Source organism: Heterocephalus glaber, unplaced genomic scaffold (genome assembly GCF_053883595.1).
Source record: "Heterocephalus glaber isolate CG9 unplaced genomic scaffold, H.glaber_assembly_v1.0 deba00001760, whole genome shotgun sequence".
NCBI classification, from domain to species: Eukaryota; Metazoa; Chordata; class Mammalia; order Rodentia; family Bathyergidae; genus Heterocephalus; species Heterocephalus glaber.
The window spans coordinates 7476255-7498625 of record NW_028258457.1 but is presented as its reverse complement, the minus strand read 5'-3'; the positions used below and the strand labels follow the sequence as shown (position 1 = coordinate 7498625).

The window sequence follows — 22371 nt, the reverse complement described above, 5'->3', positions numbered from 1 at the left end:
AATTACATAGGGAGGCTCTGTCTCAAAAAAACCCATAAATCACAGAATACTAGCCAAATAATCAGTGTGAAACAGACACAAAGTAACTGGGCAAATGAGAACGGAGTCACTGAAACTGAGTTCCTAAAGAGTTAGGCAGTAGATAACCCCGGGCACAGGGACCTCTGGGCTGTGTGTTACCCGAGGGGGACTCCACCCCCCTGACAGGGCAGGAGGGCCTCCCAAGCGCCTAGCCTGAGCCGGGAACAAGGGAGAAGTGGGCTGCTCAGAATTGAGCCCCGGGACTGAGGGCACAGTGACCAGGAACACAGAGCCAGGCGGAGTGGGGCACACAGCTATTTACTGGGGGCCAGGGCCTCACTCCTTGAGAGAGAAGTGCATCTTGTCATTGATCATCTTGCGCTCGGGGTTGAGGCGCTTCAGGATCTGGGCCAGCACGTTCACCGTCTGCTCGCTGCTCAGCCCCGTCTTCTTGGTCTGGAACTTCTTCAGCAGGTCCTTGGTGGTCATGGGCTTCCGCGTCAGGTAGCGCCGCACGGCATCCTCGGTCACCTGCACATCGCTGAGGGGCACGGGGTGGGGGTCACTGAGACGCCCCTGGGTGCTGACTCCCCACACCCTGCGTCCTGTGGACTTACCCGCTGCTGGGCGTGCACTTTCCAGACGGCGGCTGTGGGGTGGACTTCCCGGACAGGCTCTGCGGCCCAGTGTCCAGCCGCAACCGCTTGGCAGCAGGTGTCTCACTTGTCCGCTTCCCTGTGGGGTAGGCTTGGGGCTGAGTCCTGTCTTTTTCTTTTGTACTGCAGATTGAACGCTGGGCCTTTGCACTCATCTATGTCCCAAGCTCTTTTCTTTTATTTTTTTAATGAATCAGGATCTCGCAAAGTTGCCCGGGCTAGGCTCAAACTGGGGATCCTCCTGCCTCAGCCTCCCAGAACACAGGATTGAAAGGTGTGCGCCACTGTGCCCAGCTCAGGGGCGGCAGGTGGGACCTTTGGGCAGGCAGGGCCAGGACCAAGGGTAAAAAGGGCTCAGGAGGACAGAGGAAGCATGGACTCACCTTGCTCCAGTTTGGTGGCAGCAGCCCGCAGGGTGGAAGAAGTGCTGCCACCCTCTGCGCTGGGCGAGCCGGGGCGGCTGTTTCCCCTTGAGCTGCCTCCTGAGGGCTTCCGCTCCCGCTTGGGGGGTGTCTTCTTCTTCTGCGGAGCCGAGGTTGGTTGGGATGAGTGTGGAGCCTGACCCCAGTGCTCCGCCCTCCCCGCTGCGCCCTGGGTGGCTGAGCCTCACCGCCATGAAGAGGGCCGAGGAGGCTTCGCTGTCGATGTCACTCTCCTCAGAGCTGTCAGACTCGTCGCTGCTGTCTGCAGGGACCAAGGCCCGGAGTCAGGATGGGGGGGGTGGGCGGGGGGGGTGGCTGGGGCACCTGTGCCCACCCTCACCTCTACCACGGACAGGATGGACCCACCTTTCCGGCGCTTCTTCTCCTGCGGGGTGGCCACCTTCTTCTCTTCCTCCTCCTCCTTGTCCTCCTCGGTGGCGGCCGGCTTCTCCTCCTCGCTCTCCTCACTGCTCTCGCTCTGCTCGTCCACACCTGGGACAGGGCACAGCCTGAGCAAGAGGGGGCGTGCCCGTGGCTCCCGGCCCCGCCCACCACTGGGCCACACCCACGAGTCCCCACCCACTCGCATCCCCGCCTACCCTTGGGCCCCTCCTCCTGCTGCTGCACTTTGGGCTTGCTGCTCTCTGGCTCGTCCTGGGAGCTGCTGCGGGCAGAGAGTGCGGGAGTGAGAATCAGGTCCAGGCCGGGCCGGGGTCTCACACCCGCCTTCCGCTGGCCTCACCTGGAGCCGTCAGACATGTAGTCGACTTCCTGGCCCTCAAAGTCCCCGTCGTCGCTGTCCTCAAAGGCCTCATCGTCTGAGCCCTTCTTCTTCTTCTTCTTCTTCCTGCCTGCCTTGGTCAGCGGCGCCTTCTTCTTGGTCTTGGGGGCTCTGCTGCCTGGAGAGGGGAGGGAGGACAGGCAGAGGTCCGGCTGCGGCTTCAGCGTGGCTTTCCTGTTTCAGGGTGGCCTGATATCAGGAGACCTCAATGACAGCCCCCGGGGCAGCCCAAACCCCAAGCTTTCGCATGGCGCACACATCAGGAAACCTCCCCTCCGTCAGCCAGGGCAGCTCAGGACAGGCATCACAGCGCAGGTCCGCCCGAGCACTCAGTGGCCAACCCTGAGGTGTCCTTCCCCGTGGGGACCTTAATAAGGGCTCGGGCCTGGCTTTCCACCTGGTCCCACATCTCCTGGGTGCCTCTCACTTCCGGGGCAACCAGAACACAGAGCCTGTGTCTGGCACTAACCACTCAGCGCCCCCAGTGGCGGGAAGGCCTACCATCTTCGCCGCTGCCCTCACTGTCGTCTGAGGACATCTCCAGGTCGTCCTCCAGGTCGTGGATGCGCAGCCCGCTGGCCTTCTCACGGCTGCGTTTCTCCTTTTCCTCCTCATCCTCGTCCTGGCCCTGGTCCTTGAGCCGCCGTTGCTGCATGATGCTGAAGTGGTTCAGGACCTTGTTCCTCCTGCAGGGTGATGGGGTCGGGTGAGAAGGCAGCCTTGCACCTCTGCCCAGGGGCAGAGGGGAACCACATGACATGCGGGACCTTCTCAGGGGACTCAGCCTGGCCACAAAGCACCCTGAACCTGGGAGAAAGCTCCCTCATGGGCTGGGCGTGGTGCGCAGGCCCACAATCTCAGCACTCAGGAGGCTGAGCTAGGAGGTTGGCAAGTTTCAAGGCCAGCCTAGGCTACACCACAAGACCCTGCCTAAAAGAACAAAAAAACCAAAAAACCCAAAAAACCTGGCACTGCATTTAATGTGAAACTTTAAGACTACATCTGACCACATACACAAAATTCATGAATGTTATGGAAAGGAATGAAATTTGTTTGGTTTTTTTTTTTTGGGGGGGGGTACCGGGGATCGAACTCAGGACCTTGCAGTTGCAAGGCAGGCACAACGCCACTGAGCTAAATCCCCAGCCCCAAGATCTAAAGCACTAAGTCACCCAGGCTGGACTGAACTTGTGATCCTCCTGCCTCAGCCTCCTGAGTAGCTGGGATGACAAACAAAATGCAGTTTTGCAGGCTGGCCTAGAGCCCAGTGCACCCTCCCACATCATGGACGGAGCCCAGGGGGCTTCAGCCCTCAGGAGGCCACGTCCTCTGCTGGGCATGGAGGGCCGTGAGCCCAGCCCCTCTTCTCTGGCCCTTGCTCACGTCCCTGGCCCCGTAATCGCATCCACCCTGTCCCATGCCCAGGGTGCCTCCGGAAGCCTCCCAGGACCCTGCACACTCCCGAGCGGCACAGACCCTCCAGGGCAGCCTTGCTGCAGGGCCAGCTCCCCCTGCAGGAGCCAGCTGGGCCACCTTGCTGGCCGTCTCCAGTGTGGGGCTCACTCGCCCTCCCAGGCTGTTGCCCTGGCCTGAGAGCATCACTCATGAGCACCCAGCTCCCGCCCCAGCCTGGCCTGCACCTCTGGCGGTGCCCTCTTCCTGCCCTGCCCGAGAGGCTCACCTCTCCCATTCCTCTTCGGCCTCCTCAGCGGTGAGCGTGCGGTGCCGGGCCAGTGGCGTGAAGTTGTACCAGTTGTGCACGGGGAAGGCCTCGAAGGCCCCGTCAGGGCACTGGGTAAAGATGTAGTAGGACGTGTTCTCCGTCACGCCTCCCTTCTTGATGCCCTTGAACCTATAGGGAGTGGAGGTCCAGTCATGGTGGTGCCGGGTCCAGTCTGTACCCCTCATCTGCCTCCTTCCTCCTCAGAACCCGCCTGGGTTCTCCAAGGGAGGCCAGGATAGGACCCAGCTATGTGACCCTCAGAGCTGAGCAAGTCCCTGTACCACGATCACCTCAGGCTCCTCTGCCCACAGGCTGCTGCTGGGAAGCAGCCCTGGAGCCAGGCCGGCAGGGACAGGACAGCCCGACCCTCAGTGGGCCCTCAACCCAGGCCACCATCTCTCTGAGCCCAAACAACTGCCAGCCTCCAGATGGCCTGCACCCCGCCCTGCTGCTGCCCTAAATCCAAGTACTCTTGCCTTTTTTGTTTTCCCAGTCCTGGGGATTGAATCCAGGGCCTTCCCATTGAGCTACGTCTCCAGCCATTTTTATTTATTTATTTATTGGTACCGGGGATCAAACTCTGGACCTCGTGCTTGCAAAGCAGGCGGTGGAACCACTGAGCTAAATCCCCAGCCCATTTTTATTTTTTGAGACAGGGGCTAAGTTCCCCAGGTGGGACTCGAACTTCAGATCCTCCTGCCTCAGCTGCCCACCGTGCTGGGACTACAGGTGTGCGCCACCACACCACTCCCGTTTGCAATCTTGCTCAAGTGCCTCTCCTGGCCTATAACTTCAACTCCCCTGGGCCTGGCTGTATCCTGGCACCTCCCTTCTCCAGCGACCGTCGGCAGTCTGCCTGGAATCTCACCACCCTGACCTCACTGGTTCGGCTCTGCCGGAAGGCTGCCCCCTCCCACAGGGTGATGCAAGAGGCCCCGCCCCCCAGCACAGGGCCGGATGCTGCTTGGTGGCTCAGCTTCACCAGTGGGATGAGGTGCGCGGCAGGCGCCCCCACAGTGCTGCCCCTCCCGCATACTGGAGCTGTCCCTGTGTCACTGCCATCCCCCTTTTCAGTGCTGCCTGCTCTGAATAGCTGGATCGGTACCTGCCCCGGTCTTGTTCATCGTTGAGGACCAGAGACCTTGAAGTCAAGTGGGGAGAGGGGGCTGTACAATCCAGAACTCTGGGACAAGCCAGAACGTACAGCACTCCGCAGGCCCCAGAGAAGGCTCCGATTCTCCCCAAAGCCTACAGTGTTCCGAAAGGGGCAGTGACGGGGTCCAAATTCCATGTTTAAGAAGCTCCTCCCAACTCCCACATCCCTGCACTCTGAGAGGCTGGCCAGGGAGATGGCAAGACCCAGCCCAGCCTGGGCAACTTACTGACATAGCAAGACCCTGTCTCAAAATAATGATGATAATAATAATAATATTTAAAAATCAAAAACTTAAAATGGGCTGGGTATGTAGCTCAGTGGGAAGGCCCTGGGCTAACTCCCCAGTACTCAAGGCAGAAGGACCGCTGAGAGTTCCACGCCAGCCTGGGCTAGCTAGTGACTTCAAGGTCAGCCTGAACCACAGAGTGAGACTCTGCCTCAAAACACCAAAACACAAAAAAACAAAAACAAAACAAAACAAAAAGGGCAGGGTGTAGTGGCGCAAACCTGTCATCCTACCACTCAGGAGGCTGAGGCAGGAAGATCACCTTGAGTTCGAGGCCAGCGTGGGCTACATAGTGAGTTCAAAGCCATCCTGAACCACACAGAGAAACCCTGCCTAAAAACAACAACAACAACAACAAAAAAACCCCGAACAAAAACAAATCAAAACACCAAAAATAAATAAATAAAAATAAAAACCCTGAAATGAGGGAGGCAGGGGTTGTGGCACATGCCTGTCATCCTAGCACTGAGAGGCTGAGGCAGGAGGATCACAATTAACTTGAGTTACCTTACCAACTTAGACCTGGTCCCACAATATAAAGGGCTGGGGATGTGTCTCTATGCAAAGGCCCTGAGTTCAATACTCAGTACCACAATAAATAAATAAAATGAGGAAGTGCTGGCACCCCAACTGTCCAGTTGGGGAACTGAGGTTTTCAGAGAGCATACCCCACGTGTACGAGGGCCAGCAGACAGGGGCTGGCCCCTGTGGTCCCTAGGGCAGCACCTTTCCCCATCACCACTTACTTCCTGCCTGATTTTCCATTGACGCGGAGCAGCCAGGGCTGGTCCTCAGGCCGGAACTCCTTGAGGATGATGCCGTACTTCTTGCGGCGGGCCTCCTCCCGGAGCTTCCGGTTGAACTCGCTGCCTGCTCCAGACTCGGGCATCTCCTCCTCCTGGTAAATCTTCTTGTTGCTCAAATCCCGCTCTAGCCGGGCCTGGGGGAGCAGGAGGAGAAACTGTGAGGGCCCCACCTTTGGCTGGAGTACAAACTCCCATGAGGAATACTCTTCATCTCCCTATGCTGCACCCCAGATGCTCGAACTACTAACTTCCTGGGGTCTGGGCAAAGGGGTGTAGGATGGTAGCCCTTGGTGATTCTGGTACAGTGACTTTGGGACTTAAACAACTAACAATAAAACAGAACTCTGTAATCCCACCACTTGGGAGGCTGAGGCAGGAGGATTGCCAAAAGTTCAAGGCCAGCCAAAGCTAGTGAGTCAAAGGCCAGCATGAACTGCATGATGAGACCCTGTCTCAAAAAACAAACAAAAAATAGAAAAGCACAGCTTTTCTGTGGCATATCTGAGTTTCCAATGTCATTTGCTCTTGGGCTTTGGAGCCATTACTCGGTAAAATAATGGTCCCTTGGACACAAACACTGGGACGCCAGAGCAGCTGACCTGCTAATAAAGGCAGTGAGTGGATGCAGTGTGGACGTGCTGGACAAAGGGACAGTTCTCGTTCCACATGAGATACAGTAGACAGCAAGATTTCATCAGGCCACTCGGCAGAGCAGGCAATCTAAAACTCGGGCATTGTTTCAATCTAGCATTTCCCATGTGATGTTTTCGGAGTGTAGCTGACTGCAGGCAGCCGAAGCCATAGAAAGGAAAACCGCAGGGCCGGGGATTTAACTCAGTGGTGTCACCGCCTGCCTTGTAAGCCCAAGGTCCAGAATTCGATCCCCAATACCAAAAAAAAAAAAAGAAAGGAAAACTGCAGACAGGGGAGAGATGGCCTACAAATGGCATCGTCCATGCTTCCCTCACCCTCTACCTTTGGCCCAACAACAAAGCCTGAAGGCTTTCACTCAACCTCCGCTCTCTCTGAGCCCAGCCTCCTCTTTCCAGGCCCATCATCATCATCACATCATCACTGCACTCCCCCATCCTGGGCTCCTTCATCTTCCCTCAAACCCGCGGTGCATCTCCGCAGCACCGTGGCCACCACTCGGCGACTTCCCAGTTGAAAGCCTTTCATCAGCCTACACAGTTGCTTCCAGAGCCTGGAACAGTAGCAGCTCAGACCACCAAGGAGACAGAGCTCCCAGCTCAGGCCACGGCCCTGCCCCAGCAAATCTAGGCCCAGAATGTCCCTCAGTGAGCATAATTTTAAATTGTTCTTTTTGTGTGTGTGTGTAACTTGGAACTGAACCCAGAGCCTTTGCACTGAGCTCCATCCCCAGTGCTTTTTCATTTTTTATTTTGAGACAGGGACTTAATAAGGTGCTAAACTGCTCAGGCTGGGCTGGAATTCGTGATCTCCTGCCTCAGCCTCCTGAATACTGGCATGACAGGTGTGCACCAGTATGACCTGCTTAAATGTTCTCTTTTAAGATGAAAACTGCCTCTGGAGCCTAACAAACCACAGCCACCAGGTCGGCCAGGGCCTTAATTGTCCTTTATGTCCATTTGGGGAAAGTGGAGGAAGCTTAACCTTAGTTACTTTTTTTTTTTTTTTGGGTATGGGGATCGAACTCTGGACCTTGTGCTTGCATAGCAGGTGCCGGAACCACTGAGCTAAATCCCCGGCCCAACCTTAGTTACTATTACAGCTAAGCAACTATTACAACCACCAAGTCCAGAGTCAGGTTCTCTCCACCTCTGCCCCCCAGACTCCAAAACCAGAGACTTACCTGATTCCATGTAGCAAAGTTCACTTTATCGGCTGCATTGAAAGCCATTATATTGTATTTTTTGGTTGTGTTCCTGGAGTAAGAAGAGGTAGTGATGAGTTGATCAGCTAGTCATTCAACAAACCCATTTTGGTTCAGTCCTTTGTGCTGGGCAATGGCAGGGACTCAGAAAAAACCCTAAGGGTTCCCAGATTGTCAGGGAAGCTACATCCATCTATTTCCAACCAGAAGATTTGGGAGAACTCCCGATGTGGGGATCATTGAGAACTGGTCGTGGGGAAGAGGCAAGGCAGGCAGGCAGTGCTTCCTGGAAAAGGGAAATACTCCAACTGGTTTTGTTTTTTTGTTTTGGTTTGGTTTTTGAGACAGAGTCTCACTCTGTAATTCAGGCTGGACTTGAACTCACTATGTGGGGCCCGGGAGGTAGCTCAGCAGCACAAAGCCTGCTTGGCAAGAGGCCCTCAGTTCGATTCCCGGTACAAAAAAAAAAGAACAGAACCACCATGTAGCCCAGGCTGGGTTTGAGCTCAAATTAGGTTTTGCAGGACCAGTAAGAATCCAGTTGGCTGGGCATGGTGGGGCATGCCCATCATCCCGGCACTCTGGGAGGCTGAGGGAGGAAGATCACAAGTTTGAGCCTAGCCTGAGCAGCTCAGTGACTTGGCAAGACCTTGTCTCAAATTTTTTTTAAAAGGGCAGGGTCTGCTGCCTACCTCGATCCCCGGTACCAAAAAAGAAAAAGGGCAGGGGGTGGGCTGAGGATGTAGCTCAGTGTGAAGGCCCTGGGTTCAAGGTTCAATCCCCAGTACCAAAAATAGGTAACTAAATTTTCTCTAAATCCACCTAGCGGAATCACAGTTGGAGATGGGCAGAGGTACAGTCCTGGCAGAAGGAAGCGACGCGCAAAGGGCTGGCCAGTCTGAAAGGGGACACAGTTGCAGACGGTAACTGATAGCCTGTAACAGTTGCTTTGGGGGGCAGTAAGTGGGCCGCCCGCTCAACCAGCGTGCTGAACCGCGCCGCGTACTGATTCACTCGTCCCCTGACTCGGATGGTGAAGCCCCGGCGGAGCTGGGAACCCCCGAAAGTTGTGCAGGCTTTCATTCCTTCTGGGGAAGTGAGGGTGGGAGGTGGGGCCGGGGACTTACTTGGGAACTCGAACGACATACTCGGTAACATTCTGGCTGCCGGGGCCCTGCGAAGAGAGAAGATGGGAAGGTGCGTGAGGAGGGGCCGCCGGGAAGCCGCGCGACCCTCGATTCGGGCCCGCCTCATTCATACTCACTAGGGTCGCCATTGACAATCCTCAGGGACTCGAGTCCACTCCGACAGTGATTCTTTTCGTCTGCTCCGAGATCTGCGTCCTCAGTGCAGGGAAGCCGCTCTCTAGGCTTTGGGTCTCCGGCCCTGACCCCAAACACCTTCCGCCGCCGGGCCTGGGAAAAACCACCCGGAAGTGGCACCGGGCTGGCTCCCTCTGCGACTGCGCCGCTCCCTAACTCGGAAGTGAAACTCCTCCGTTGACCGCGTCGCGATGGCAACCTCCTTTGTGGCTGTGTTTCACTCAGGGCTATCACTTAGGAGCTGGATTTGGTGGTGTACACCTTTAATCTCAGCACTGAGGGAAGCTGAGGCAGGAGGATCGCAAATTCAAATTGCGCCTGGGCAGTTAAGCGAGACTGTCTCAAAACAAAAACCAGCCCTAGGCTTGACCCCCAGTGCCACACACACACAAAAAAAAACAACCCAAAAAACAAGACTGTCATCCAAGGGTCCCTGCCTTTTCTCAGACCCAGGCTAATCTGAGATAAATAACCCAAGGGCCTTTAATCCTAGCTTCTCCGAAGACTGAAGCAGCTGGGCGTGGTGGTGCACACCTATAATCCCAGCACTAGGGAGGCTGAGGCAGGAGGATCACTGCAAGTTTGAGGCCAGCCTTGGTTCCATAGTGAGTTCAAGGTCAGCTGAACTGCACAGCGAAACCCTGTCTCAAAAAACAAAAAGAGAGAAAGAAAGAAAGAAAGATTTCTTAAAAGGCCCGGAGGTGTAGTTTAGCGCAAGTCCTGTCGGTGGTTGGTGCGCTTTTAGCGCGGATAATGTAATCAGGACGCGTGGGAACGCCTTCCTCCGTGACGTACACCCAGGGACTACCGAGTACCCGGGTTAGGGAGACTAAGGGATCCTCGCGGAGGGCAGTGCGCTGTACGCATGCGCCAATCCGCTTGGAAGTGAGTGCTAGGAGTTTTCGTTGTCATAGCAACCGAGGCCTACTTTGTAGGGTCGTGTTTCCCCCAGGGCTCCACTGGGGCCTGTTTAACGTTGATTTCCAGTCCCCTGCCACTGGAGTCAGATCCCCATCGCCTGCACAGCCTTTGTGACATTGAACTGAGCCAGAAGGGGTTAGGGCCTGGCTGGGGATGGGGCGCTACTGCCCCAAAGGCTCCTGGTCGGATGGGGCTATGCAAGTCCAAGCTGCCCCAGATGGACAGACCACTGAGGCCCTGGGAAAAGGATAATATGGCAGGGGTGGCTGCCTTACTGAGGGGGAAGGAAGGAGACAGTGGAGGGCATTAGGGAGATGCAGGTGTACCCTCTATCCAGATGTGGCACCCACATCATAGCAGTGAGAACTGCACATACTCCTGGCTAATTCATTCATTCATCTTTTTCAGACATAGCTGAAAGACTTCTTGGTTCTGGCCCCTCAAAGTTAAACCAGCTGGGTGTGCTCTTGGTGATTACAGTGTAGCAGAGGGAAAAGACTAAGGAAATGGAATCTAACACCCTGAGGGCTCAGGAAAAAGGGGAGGTTTCAACTGGGCCCTGACAGATGCACAGGAGTTGGCTAAAGAAAGAGGGAGGAAAGCAGGACACAAAAACTGGGCTATAAACTACTGGCAGCTTTGGACATTGGTGTAGACCCTCTCCACTACTCGATGTCAGGAACTGTGATGGCTGGTGGGAACATAGGATGAGTGAGGGAGAAATAGTTCTTGCCCTCATGGAGAACAGAGTCTCCCAGGGGACAGAAAAACAAACAGGGAAGATCATGACTGATGGTGGCCACTGTTGGGGAGGGAAAGGACGTCTGAGGCAGGAGTAGTCAGGGTAGGAGGCTCTTTGGTCAGAGATGGAGAAGTCTGATGGCCTGAGCTGTGGCCAGGAGAAACTGAGGCAGCCCAGGGTTTCTCTGGTGGAGGGAATAGCAAGGGAAGAATGAAATTGGAAGTTCAAGGAACAGAAAGGAACCTATTATATAGGGCAGGGTGGTAGGAGTCCCTGTGCCTCTCTGAGCCTCAGTTTCCTCCACTGTAAACTGGGATGATAGAGTCATTAGGTTCTTCAAGGAGACATGTCTCAGTCATAGCATCTCATGGCAGCATTATGGCACAGTGTCCCTGGCCCTACCACTGGGCACGACACGTACCCCGAGAGGCCACCATAGTGCCAAAAGAGCTAAGAGCCAGTTATGGTGGCTCATACCTGTAATCTCAGAACTCAGGAGGCTGAGGCAGGAGGATCACTGCAAGTCCAAGGCCAGTCTGGCTTACATAACAAGAGCCTGTCTCAAAAAACCAAACAAACAAAAAAAGAGGCCCTGTATTCCGGAGACCTATGCACAGTGTGCCCCAGGGACACACAATCCGATCAGTGCCAGCCAGTGCCCCACAGTGCTCACTGATGCCCCTGCTCTTCCCGGTCCACAGACAGCCTCAAGTCCTCCCTGATCATCTTCATGGTGGGTGGCCCGGGCTGCGGCAAAGGGACACAGTAAAGGAATATGGCTGCCAAGTACAGCCTCTGCCAGCTGCTGCAGCAGGAGGCCCAAAAAAGCACCCGGCAGGGACGGCAGATCTGAGACGTTATGTTGCAGGGGCTCCTGGTGCCCACGGTGAGACCTCCCAGGCACCAGGAGAGGTCGGGGACGGGTGGGTATTCGGACAAACTTCTCAGCTTGGCTACTGCCCTGAGCCTTCCTGTCCTTAACTGCAAGATACCACACCAAAAGGCCATGATGGGGCCAGGGATTTAGCTCAGTGGCACCGCACCTGCCTCACCATGTCCTGAGTTCCATCCCCTGTACCCAAAACCAAAACAAAACAAAACAAAAAAAGGCTGTGATGAGGGCAGGGGTGTGGCTCAGCAACACCAAGCCTGCCTGGCAAGTGCAAGGTCCTGAGTTTGATTCCTGGTACCCCCCCCCAAAAAAGGCCATGATGAGCCAGTGTGGCGGCACAATTTTTTAATTTTAAAACAGGGTCTCCATAAATCACTAAACTGTCCAGGGTGGGCTGGGACTTGGAATCTTCCTGCCTCAGCCTTCCAGAGTGCTAGGATTACAGGTGTGTACCACCACGCCTTGCTACACCATGTTATCCGAGGGACTTGAGCATGTTTGTGTGTGGGTGTCCACAGGGGTCCTGGAATCATACCGCTTTGGATGCTAAGAAAGGACAACTTTACTTTCCTCTGAGATCCTGCAAGCCTTCTGAAGCTGTTTGCCACCTGCAAAAGGAACATCACACCCCATATGATGTGCCTTTCGTAAGGTCATGGTGACTGGAGGATTAAATGATACCCAGCAAGTCTGGCCCCTGTGGACACCCACCCAGTACAAGGTCCAATTCTCAGAGCCATTTCCCTCATTCCCCAGAGCAGACTCAGAATTCAGGGTGGGCTCAGTAGGCTGAGGCAAGAGGGTTGCCTGAGCCCAGGAATTCAAGGCTAGTCTAGGGGACAGGGTAGGATTTTTCATCTTTATTTTTTATCTCTCTTTTCCACTCTCTCTCTCTCTCTCTCTCTCTCTCTCTCTCTCTCTCTCTCTCTCTCTCTCTCTCTTTTGGCGGTGTGGTGGTACTAGGGATTGAATCCAGGGCCTTCCTTCTGAGCTACAGGCTCAGCCATTTTTAAAACAGGGTCTTGCTAAGTAAGTTGCCCAGGCTTGAGCTCAAATTTATGATCCTCCTGCCTCAGCCTTTTCAGAGTACTGGGATTATAGGCATGCACCATCATGGCCAGCGTTAGTGAGATCTTGTCTCAAAAAAAAGGTTGCAATTTAGGGCCGGGATGTAGCTTCATGGCAGAGTATTTGCCTAGCTTGTGCAGGGTCCTGAAGTTCAATCCCCATTGCTGCAAAGAAAAGAAAGAAAAAGAAATCCTGGGCACTGGGCGGGACAGTATCACCTGTCCCCACCTGAGGTCCAGGCTGGAGAACTTGGTCTGCCCAGGGTGAGGGGAGAAAGAACCCCTGGTGCTGACGCCACCCCTCCACCCCTAGGGCCTCATCCTAGACATGGTCAGCGAAAAGATGCTCTCCCACACAAGCAGCCACGGCTTCCTTATTGATGGCTTCCCTCGGGAGCTGACACAGGCCAAGGAGTTTGAGCACATAGTGAGTGACCCCAGGCGAGCGTGTGTGCATGTGCACGTGTGTGCACGCATGTGAGCTCACACTCCCCTCCTCCCCTCCTGGACTGGAGGCTGAAGCTCAAGGGAGAGGAAATGACAACAGGGAAACAGGGTTTGCTATTCCTAGAACAGCGAGCAAAGGTAGTCACAGTGGCCCCTGCTGGAATCCCAGCTACTCAAGAGGCTGAGGCAGGAGAATCACACAGGTTCCAGCCCAGCCTGGACAACTTAGCCACTTAGTGAGACTCTCTCTCAAAATAAATAAATAATAAATTAATTAATGAATTAAAATAAAATTAAATATGGCCAGGGATGTAGCTCACTGTGAAGGTCCTGGGTTCAATGGCCAGTACTGCAAAAAAATAAATAAATAAATGAATTGGTTGACTGCCTGGGTTTCAGTGCTGCCCCACCACCTGCACTGTGTCATGCTGGGTAAAGCCCCTGGTGCTCCGTGAAACCTCAAGATGTCAGTGTAAGGGGGCGTGGAATGCTCCAGAGGATGCATCCATCTGTGCATCAGGAGGACCGGGCCAGGCTCCCGGAAGCCCTGGAAGCCTCATGCTGCTGTTGCCATGGGGACTGAGGACGTGCAGGCCCTGTGTTGCCAAGTTCCTGCTTTTCCAGAGAATCTGGGAATTGGGAGGTGGCAGCTCCCCCCATTTTTTCCCTTTTCTTTCAGCTCTGAGGATGGAACCCAGGGCTTTCACACTGAGCTGCATCCCTAGCCCCCCCCCCTTTTATTTTGAGACAGGGTCTAACCAAGTGGTTCAACTGCCTGAGTGGGCTTGAACATGTGGTCCTCCTGCCTCAGCCTCCCAGAGTACTGGGGTGTGCTCCACCCAGTGTTGGTCTCGGATTCTTTTTTTTGGTACGGGGGATCGAACTCAGGTCCTTGAGCTTGCTCAGCAAGCGGTGAAACCACTGAGCTAAATCCTTGGCCCCTGGTCTCAGATTCTTAAAAGAAAATGTGAAGTTGGGCAATACCTTGTCTCAAAAAATTAAAAAGAGCTGGGGGATTCCATCCCTAGTACTAAGAAAAAAGAAAGGGAAATACTGTGTTGTCCGGAAGGAACATGGTGGACCCCATGGGACCCAGGTCGGGGTTGTAGCTACTGTCCTGAGACTCTGCAGCCGCTTGAGGAATCCATTCGGCTCCTACTGTCACAGGCTACTGCCCTTCGCCTGGGCTGGGGGGTCAGGAGTGAGTCAGCCAGGGCTTTGCCCTCCCAGGAAAAGGCCCATTGCAGCTCTTGAAGTTCATCTTGAGGAGCTCATGGGTCTGAGTTGTGGAGGAGGCACACAAAGGGCAGCCCTACTCCACCCTGCCTGTAGGGACAGCTAAGTCCCAGTGCCTTTTTTTTTTTTTTTTTGGTACCAGGGATCAAACTCGGATCCTTGCGCTTGCAAGGCAGGCGGCAAAACCACTGAGCTAAATCCCCGGCCCCCCAGTGACCTTTGATTCCATCAAAGCCCCTGGACTTCTTTGAAGGGATTGTTTTTTCCTTTGGTTTTGTTTGGGTTTTTGGAGACAGGGTCTCTCTATGGAGCCCAAGCTGGCCTTTAACTCCCTATGGAGCCCAGGCTGGCCTTGAACTCTTACTGATCCTCCTGCCTCAATCTCGAGAGTGCTGACACTACTGGCCTTTGAAGGGATTTTAATCAGAATCCAGTGAGTCCCAGAAGAGCCTAGGGGTCTCCAGCCTGGGACCACTTCTCTGATCCTGGCTTAGGGGTTCCACACGGACCCAGAATGGTGCCCAGGACCCTGGGCTGCCTGTCCTTGGTCCACACAGGAAGTTCTTACAGAGTCCAAGAGACAAATGAAAAGGGCCCAGAGAGATTGCCTCTGCCTTGCCCAGCTTCCCCCCCCCTTCACAGAAGGCTCAACTTGCCCTCTCCCTGAGTCAGGGGGCCACCGCCCCGACTACACAAACCATCCTCCTGCTTCAGCCTCCTCTGTGCCTGGGGGCTGTGGGCATCTAAAGAGCAAGGGCTGTGCTCTTCTTGTGAGGGCTGGAGCCCCAGCCCCAAGGCCAGGGTCTTTTCTCAACAGCTGTCCCTGGACGGAAGGGTCAATGAGCAGATGAATGGAGCTTGGTTCAAGGGCTCCCCACACCCATACAAAATCAGTTCCTCAAATCCTTTCTGTGAAAGGCCATGGTATTGGCTCAGAACCTGTGCACATTCTCATATACTACTTTAAATTTTTATACGAAAATACTTTTTTATTGTATTGGGGATTAAACTTAGAGCCTTCACAATGAGCCACACCTTTGGCCCCTTTAAAAATATTTTATTTTAGGGGCCGGGGATTGAGCTCAGTGGTTTCACCGCTTGCTATGCAAGTGCAAGGACCCAAGTTTGATCCCCAGTACCACCAAAAAAAAAAAAAAGAAATAAAAATATTTTATTTTGAGACAGGGTCTCACTGAGTCGCTGAGTGGCCCAGGTTGGGCATGAACTTGCAACCTTCCTGTCTCAGCCTCCCAGAGTCCCTAGATAAAAAGGTGTGCACCACTGTGCCTGCTCCATGCTGTTGCTGTTGCTGTGACTCTAGTATAAATTTCAACCAGGTATTAGCAGCCACCAGCCTTGCTCTTTTTGCTTAGGTTGTGCTTCGGCTCTTCTGGGTCTGCTCCCATTTGAAGATTAGGGCTGCCTGTTCTAGGGTTCTAGATTAGCACTCTAGTTCTTCAAACTGAACATCGTAGGAATTCTGAAGCACCGAACTGGAAAACCACTTTCAGTAAGATGGCCATTTTAACAGAATTAACTCTGCTGACCCATGAACAACAACTTCTTCTTCTTCTTCCTCTCCTTCTCTTTCTTCTATAGCACAACATTAACGGGTGCATTTTAGGCATACCTAATGCTGACACTCATCGTAGGTTATTTGCACCTGCACATGGTACGTCCCACCTCTTTTTCCCATTACCCCCCCCAAACAACCTCCTCTCTCCTATGTACAAAAGCTTTGCTTCCAGTTTTCCTTCTATTTTCTCTTTTCTTTCTTGCACTTCCTTGCTGCCTCCCTCCTCCCTTGCTCCCCTTTCCATGTGGGTCTTTCTGTCTTCTAGCGTCTTCTTCAGTTTCCTTTTTCAGGCTCGGTATGGTGGCGCACACCTGTGATCGCTGACTCTGGGAGGCCGAGGCCGGAGGACCACAGGTTCAAGCCCAGCCTGGACAAATCAGTGACTTAGTGAGAACTGTCTCACAATTAAAACAAACAAACACCTCCGAAAGGGGGCGGGGCTAGGGATGTAGCTCAATGTGGAGGCCTGGGTCCAATCCCTAGTACTAGGAAAGGAGGGCGGATTTAGCTCAGTGGTGCCACCGCCTGCCTCGCAAGCGCAATGTCCCGAATTCATCCCACTACCCCCACCCCCACCCCCACCCCACCCCCGTACCAAAAAAAAGAGTGAAGTATGGACCTAGTACTAGGAAAAAAAAAAAAGGAGGCCATATTTGGAGACAGGGTGTTTAAAGAGGAGACTAGCTGGGCATGGTAACACCTGCCAGTAATCCCAGCATTAGAGAGGCCGAGGCAGGAGAATCGCCATGAATTTAAAGGCAGCTTGGTGGGCTACATAGTGAGTTCAAGGCCAGCCTGAACTACATAGTGAGACCCTGTCTCAGAAAACCAAAAAAAAAAAAAAAAAAAATGAAAAAGAAAAAAAAAGGAAGGAAGGAAGGAAGGCCGCAACGGTGAACACTTGCCTAGTATTGGCAAAGTCCTGGGTTCCTTCCCAGCAAAGAAAAAGGAAAAAAAAAATAAAGATTGGACAGAAACACACAGAGGGACAACCATGGGAGGACACAGGCAGAAGCCAGCATCTGCAAGTTAAGAGAGGGACTGGGAGGAATCAGCTCTACCAACGCCTTGGCCTTGGATTCCCCCCTCTGGAACCAGGGAACATCTTTTTTTTTTTTTTTTTTTGTGGTAAGGGGGATTGAACTTGGGTCTTTGCGCTTGCGCAGCAGGCGGCGAAACCACTGAGCTAAATCCCCGGCCCTGCCAGGGAACATCTAGTTCAAGTCACCAGACCTGTGCTGCTTAGCTACTTTTCAGACCTTGCGAACCCAGGCAGGTCAGACTGCTGCTGTTACAAAATGACCCTCAGACCTCCGGTCTAAGAGTAGCATCTGTTACTGGCCTGCATTATTTTATTATTATTCTATTTTATTTTTTAAATTTAATTTTCATGTTTTGCATTGCTAGGGATTGAACCCAGGGCCTTTGCTCTGAGCTACGTCTCCAGCCTCCCCCTCCCTTTTTTTTAGACAAGTTTTGCTGTGTAGCCGAGGTGGGCCTTGAACTTTCAGTGATTCTCCTGCCTCAGCCTCCCAAGTGCTGAGGTTGCAGGCATGTGCCACCACACTTGCCTATTTCTTTTTTCTTTTTTTTGGTACCAGGTATCGAACTTGGGACCTTGCGCTTGTGTGGCAGGCACCAGAAGCACTGAGCTAAATCCCCGGCCCTATTGTTATTAAATGTTACAAAATTATAAGTTTTCTCTTTTGGTCAGTTTGCCCACATTTATCCCTTGGAATTCTTCCCTGAGGAATGTTTCCTTTACCAAACAGAGTTATTTGGTTATATTGCAATAAAGCTCCTGGGAGGGGAGAATAAATCCTGACCTCTTTCCCCACGATGGCCAATTTTCAGTCTAAGCAGTTGGTGCCCTAGTTACCCCCAGTGGTGACAGTGACATTTTGTTATCTTGTTGCTCTGTGCTGGTCTCTCATCACTGTGAACTCCTAGCCTTTCCTATACTGCTAGCCCTTTGTACCTGTGGGTCCCTTATGCATGGATTCAAGCAACCATAGATTAAAATATCCATTAAAAATTACATTTGACAGGGCTGGGGATTTAGCTTAGTGGCGCCGCCACCTGCCTCACAAGCACAAGGTCCTGAGTTTGATCCCCAGTCCCAAAAAAACCCCCAAAAAACCAAAAAATTACATTTGACAGCTGGGCGTGGTGGTGCATGCCTGTGATCCCAGCATTCAGGAGGCTGAGGCAGGAGGATCACTGTGAGTTTGAGGCCAGCCTGGGCTCACAGTGAATTAGAGGCCAGCTTGAACTACATAGTGAGAATCTGTCTCAGAAAACAGAAAATAAAAACATAAAAAGGAGTGCATCTGAGCAGGGTGTAGTGGTCCATGACTGTAATCCCAGCTCTTCAGGAGGCTGAGGCAGGAGGATCTCAAGTTTGAGACCAGTCTAGGCTAAGTAAATAAGATGGGGGGGGGCATCTCAGTGGTTAGTGCTTGCCTAGCATGCAGGAGAACCTGAGTTTCATCCCCAGCACTACAAAAGAATGTAATTCAAAAATAAGTATAAAATGAGAAAGTGGGGTGCACACATGCTGATTTATTCTGCAGAAGAGAACAAGCCCTCTTTTTTTTTGGTACCAGGGATCAAACTTGGGTCCTTGTGCTTGCGAGGCAGGTGGCAGAACCACTGAGCTAAATCCCCGGCCCAGAACAAGCCCCTTTTGAGATAAGGTCTCACTAAGGTTCCCAGGCAGGACTTGAACTTGGATCCTCCTGCCTCAGCCTCCCGAGGGATTATGGCATGCACCACCATGCCTAACTTCAGTATAGTTTTATTGGGCATTCTTTGTTCTCGAGTTCCAGTATGTTTTCCAAAGTTTAAAGGTCATTTTCATATCATCTGTGTGAACTACTTCCTGAAACTTAAAAAAATATCTGTTGTTGGGTTTTTCCTTTTGATTTTTAGGAGCTCTTTATATATTAGGAATATTAGCTCTTTGTGCTATGGGTTGTAAATATTTGTTTCTAGCTTATCCATCATCTTTTTTGTTGTTGTTGTTGTTACTGGGGATTGAACTCGGGTCCTTGAGCTTGCGAGGCAGGCAGCGGAACCACTGAGCTAAATCCCCAGCCCCTATCCATCATTTTTTAACTTTGCTTAGTGTATCTTTGCCAGACAAGTTATTTTTGTGTGTGTGTGTGTGTGTGTGTGTGTGTGTGTGTGTGTGTGTGTGTGTGTTAGGGGTGGGGGCGGTCTTGCTGTGTTGCCCTGGTTGGTAACAGGCCAGTGCCTGGGCTCAAATGATCCTCCTCTGCCTCAGCCACCCAAACGCTGTGACAATGGGCATGCACCACTGCACCTGGCTAAGCCAAGCTAATTTTCAAATGTTTGTCCCATTCATCAGCTGTTTCCATGATTTCTTCTGTATTTTGAGATGGTTTCTTTCCACTTGCATGTTATATGGTGATTCATCCGTGGTTTCTTCTGGTTCTCATGTGGGGTTTTTCTTCCATTTATACCTCAGATCTTTCTGAGACTCATGCTAGTTTGGGGAATGAAGGAAGGAGCAAATTTTATCTTTTTCCAGTTGTCCCAATGCATCTTTATTTTTAAAATCTCTCCCTTCACCTACGGGCTCCACCCATACGCTCCCACTGCTCTTTCTGGGCTCTCTTCCTGGGCTGACCTGTGCCGCTGTTTAGTTAAGGCCTTAGGACAGGACATGAGACAGTCACTGTCTGTAGGCTTTGTCCCTCACCGCCTGTGGCTTTTCTCTTCCCAGTGTCTCCTGGCCACTCCTGCTGGTTTCTTCTTGTGATGAATGTTAGAGTCAGTGTTTGTTTTTTTTTTTTTTTGTAGTTCAGGATGGTCTTGAACTTACTATGTAGTCCAGGCTGGCCTCAAACTGGCAGTGATCCTCCTGCCTCAGCCTCCCAAGTGCTGGGATTACAGGGGTGTGTCACCACACCTGGCACCAGTCTTTAGTTTCTGTGGGTTCTTGATATGTGGATTCAACCAACCTCAGATCAGAAATACTTTGGGGAAAAATTGTATGTGTAGTGAACATACATAAGGGGCTGGGGGTTTAGCTCAGTGGTTCCACTGCCTGTCCTCTGAACATACATAAACTTTTCTTGTTATCTCCTGAATAATACAGCATGACAACTATTTCATAGCATTTACAATGCAGGAGGTATTAGAAGTCATGTAGAGATAACAGAGTCCACAGGAGCCAGGTGTGGTTGCATGCACTTGTGATTCCAGCACTCTGGAGCCTGAGGCAGGAAGATTGCAAGTTCAACTCTAGCTTGGGCAATTTAGTGAGACTCTGTCTCAATAAAAAGGGCTGGAGATGTAGCTCAGTGAGAAGGTCCTGCCATCCCCAGTGCCTGTGAGAGGTTTCATATAGGTTTTATGCAAATCCTGCACCTCTTTATTTATAAGTGACTCAAGGGTCCTTGGATGTCAGCACTGGTGGGTAGGGGAATTGGTTATGGAACCAATCTCCTGGTGATACAGAGGAAGGACAGACCATACAGTGGTTGTGGAGAATCAGGAGACACTCCATGTGCCTATCTGAAGTCATCACCAAGTGCATAAAAGTCATGGGCAAGTCATCAATTTTACCATGTATATAAAAAAGGAAAAGAGCTGGGTAAGGTGGCACATGCCTGGCATCCCAGCTGCTCAGAAGGCTGTGGCAGGAGGATTGCAAGTCTGAGCTCAGCCTCAGCAACTTGGCAAGACCTTGTCTCAAAACAAAAATGGGGAGTGGGCAGGGGAGGTGTGGCTCAATGGTAGAGCACATTTGGGTTCTATTCCCAGTGCTGCAATAAATTGTTTAAAAAGGGAAAGAATAGCTGAGCATGGTGGTGCACGCCTGTAATCGCACTTGTGAGGCTGAGGCAGGAGGATTGCCATGAGTGTGAGGGCAGCCTGAGCTACATAGCAAGACCGTCTCAAAAAACCAAAAAGAAAGAAAGCAAGCAAGGAGAGAAAGAAGGGGGTGGGAGAGAACCATATTTGCTTGTGCCATGTCTAAAATAGCTACAGAGGGGAGGGTGTCATTGGTCAGGTGGGAACCTCAAGAAAATCTTCTGCGCTTCCCTTTGTGCACATTTGTTTCTTGTTGTCTGAGACAAGGTCTTGCTATGTACCCCACGCTGGCCTTGAACTGGCAGTGATCCTCCTGCCTCAGCCTCCCAAGTGCTGGGATTACAGGTGTGTGCCACCACCACCATGCCTGACCTGGGTGCACATTTGGCCTACGAGTAAGATCTCTGGGAATGTACCATTTGATTCCTCCAAAAAATTAATGCATGAACTAGAAAATTAAAACTTGAACTAAGCCAGGCGTGGTGGCACACACCTGTCATCCCAGTAATCTGGGAGGCTGAGGCAGGAGGATCACAAATTTGAGGTCATCTTGTGCAACTTAGCAAGATCCTGTCTCAAAAGCAACAAAACAAAACAAAAAAAGTTGGGGATGTATTTCAGTGTGGTCTTGGGTTCAATCTCCAGCCTGGGGTTGAGGGGCTAGAAAATTGGAGCCCAGGGAGGCCTGGCCAGTTTTCACCCGATCCCTGGTGTGTGGAGGGAGCCGGGTGCAGGCCCTGCTTCACCTGGTCCCCGTCCATCCGTGCCTAGGTGGGCCGCGCCCCCAACATGATCCTCACATTGGACTGCTCCATGGCGACCATGGTGCGCGCTGCAGCGGGCCCCCATGCAGTGCAGGGAGAACGACTGCGAGCCGGCCCTGCGCCGGCGTCTGGAGACCCACTGCACCTGCTGTGCGCTGGTCCTGACCTTCTACCAGCAGCGGAACCAGCTGCAAAGCGTACGTGGCGCGCGGTGTCCTCACGGGGCCACACTGGCTGCGCGCACTTGAGGCTGGCGAGGGCTGAGTGTGCTGGCAGCCTGGCGGACAACGCGAGTCTAAGGGCACCCCGCTCGCCCAGGCCCTGCCTGAGCGGCGCCCTCTCTGCCCGAGCGGCGCCCTCTCTGCCCTCGGCCTGGCCCAGGTGACCGCGGGCCCGGGACCAGGCCATTGCTCCCCGCCCTCCCCTGCTGCTCCCGGGCGCCCCAGGCACTGGGCCCTCGGCCCTGTCGCGTCCCCAGCTTGTCCAGCAGTGGGCTCATGCCTGGCCCGGGTGGCTGCTCCCCCTTTTCTAGGTCTTGGCAGAAGAGGCTCCAGAGAACATTTTTGCCAAGTGCTGCTCTGTCATCGAAAGTCTGCAGTGAGCAGGGAGGGCTAGGGGACCCGCCTCGCGCCCCCAACCCATGAGGCTGGGATGCGGTGCCTTTGAGGTGAAGCCTCTGCCGTGTGGGGGGCTGATAGGGAACACCCAGCCACAGCACAGTGCCCCTTCCCACCCTCCTGGCCTCCCCCCAGGCAGGTGCCTGGCACGGGGTGGCAGGGCCCAACAGCCCCACCTAGAGGCGGCAGCGGTGGCGGCTCCTGGGGGCCGGGACCTCGCAGCCCAGAGGACCGCGGGA

At 53.1% G+C, this 22371-nt stretch overlaps 2 protein-coding genes across 3 annotated transcripts; one reads left to right on the top strand and one right to left on the bottom strand.

The window, feature by feature from the left end:
- Window positions 1–320: 320 nt before the first annotated feature.
- Gtf2f1 (general transcription factor IIF subunit 1) lies at window positions 321–9224 on the bottom strand. 2 transcript variants are annotated; one of them, XM_013065980.3, is made up of 13 exons: window positions 8971–9224; window positions 8834–8880; window positions 7686–7758; window positions 5792–5985; window positions 3562–3732; window positions 2382–2566; window positions 1842–1998; window positions 1699–1763; window positions 1466–1591; window positions 1288–1361; window positions 1061–1199; window positions 639–756; window positions 321–562 (listed from the first exon to the last, which is right to left on the bottom strand). In XM_013065980.3, the coding sequence occupies exons 1-13, from the start codon at window positions 8980–8982 to the stop codon at window positions 358–360; spliced, it is 1566 nt and encodes a 521-aa protein (XP_012921434.1). In that variant the 5' UTR covers window positions 8983–9224; the 3' UTR covers window positions 321–357. The 2 variants fall into 2 exon arrangements, with proteins under 2 accessions (XP_012921434.1, XP_087057655.1); XM_087201529.1 differs by having other exon boundaries at window positions 1699–1760.
- Window positions 9225–10136: 912 nt separating this feature from the next.
- On the top strand, window positions 10137–22116 carry LOC110345909 (adenylate kinase isoenzyme 1). The gene is given in 6 exon segments (XM_087201531.1): window positions 10137–10195; window positions 11391–11577; window positions 12964–13077; window positions 21523–21581; window positions 21583–21712; window positions 22048–22116. Coding segments are annotated over 6 exon segments (618 nt in total).
- The last annotated feature ends 255 nt before the right edge of the window (window positions 22117–22371 follow it).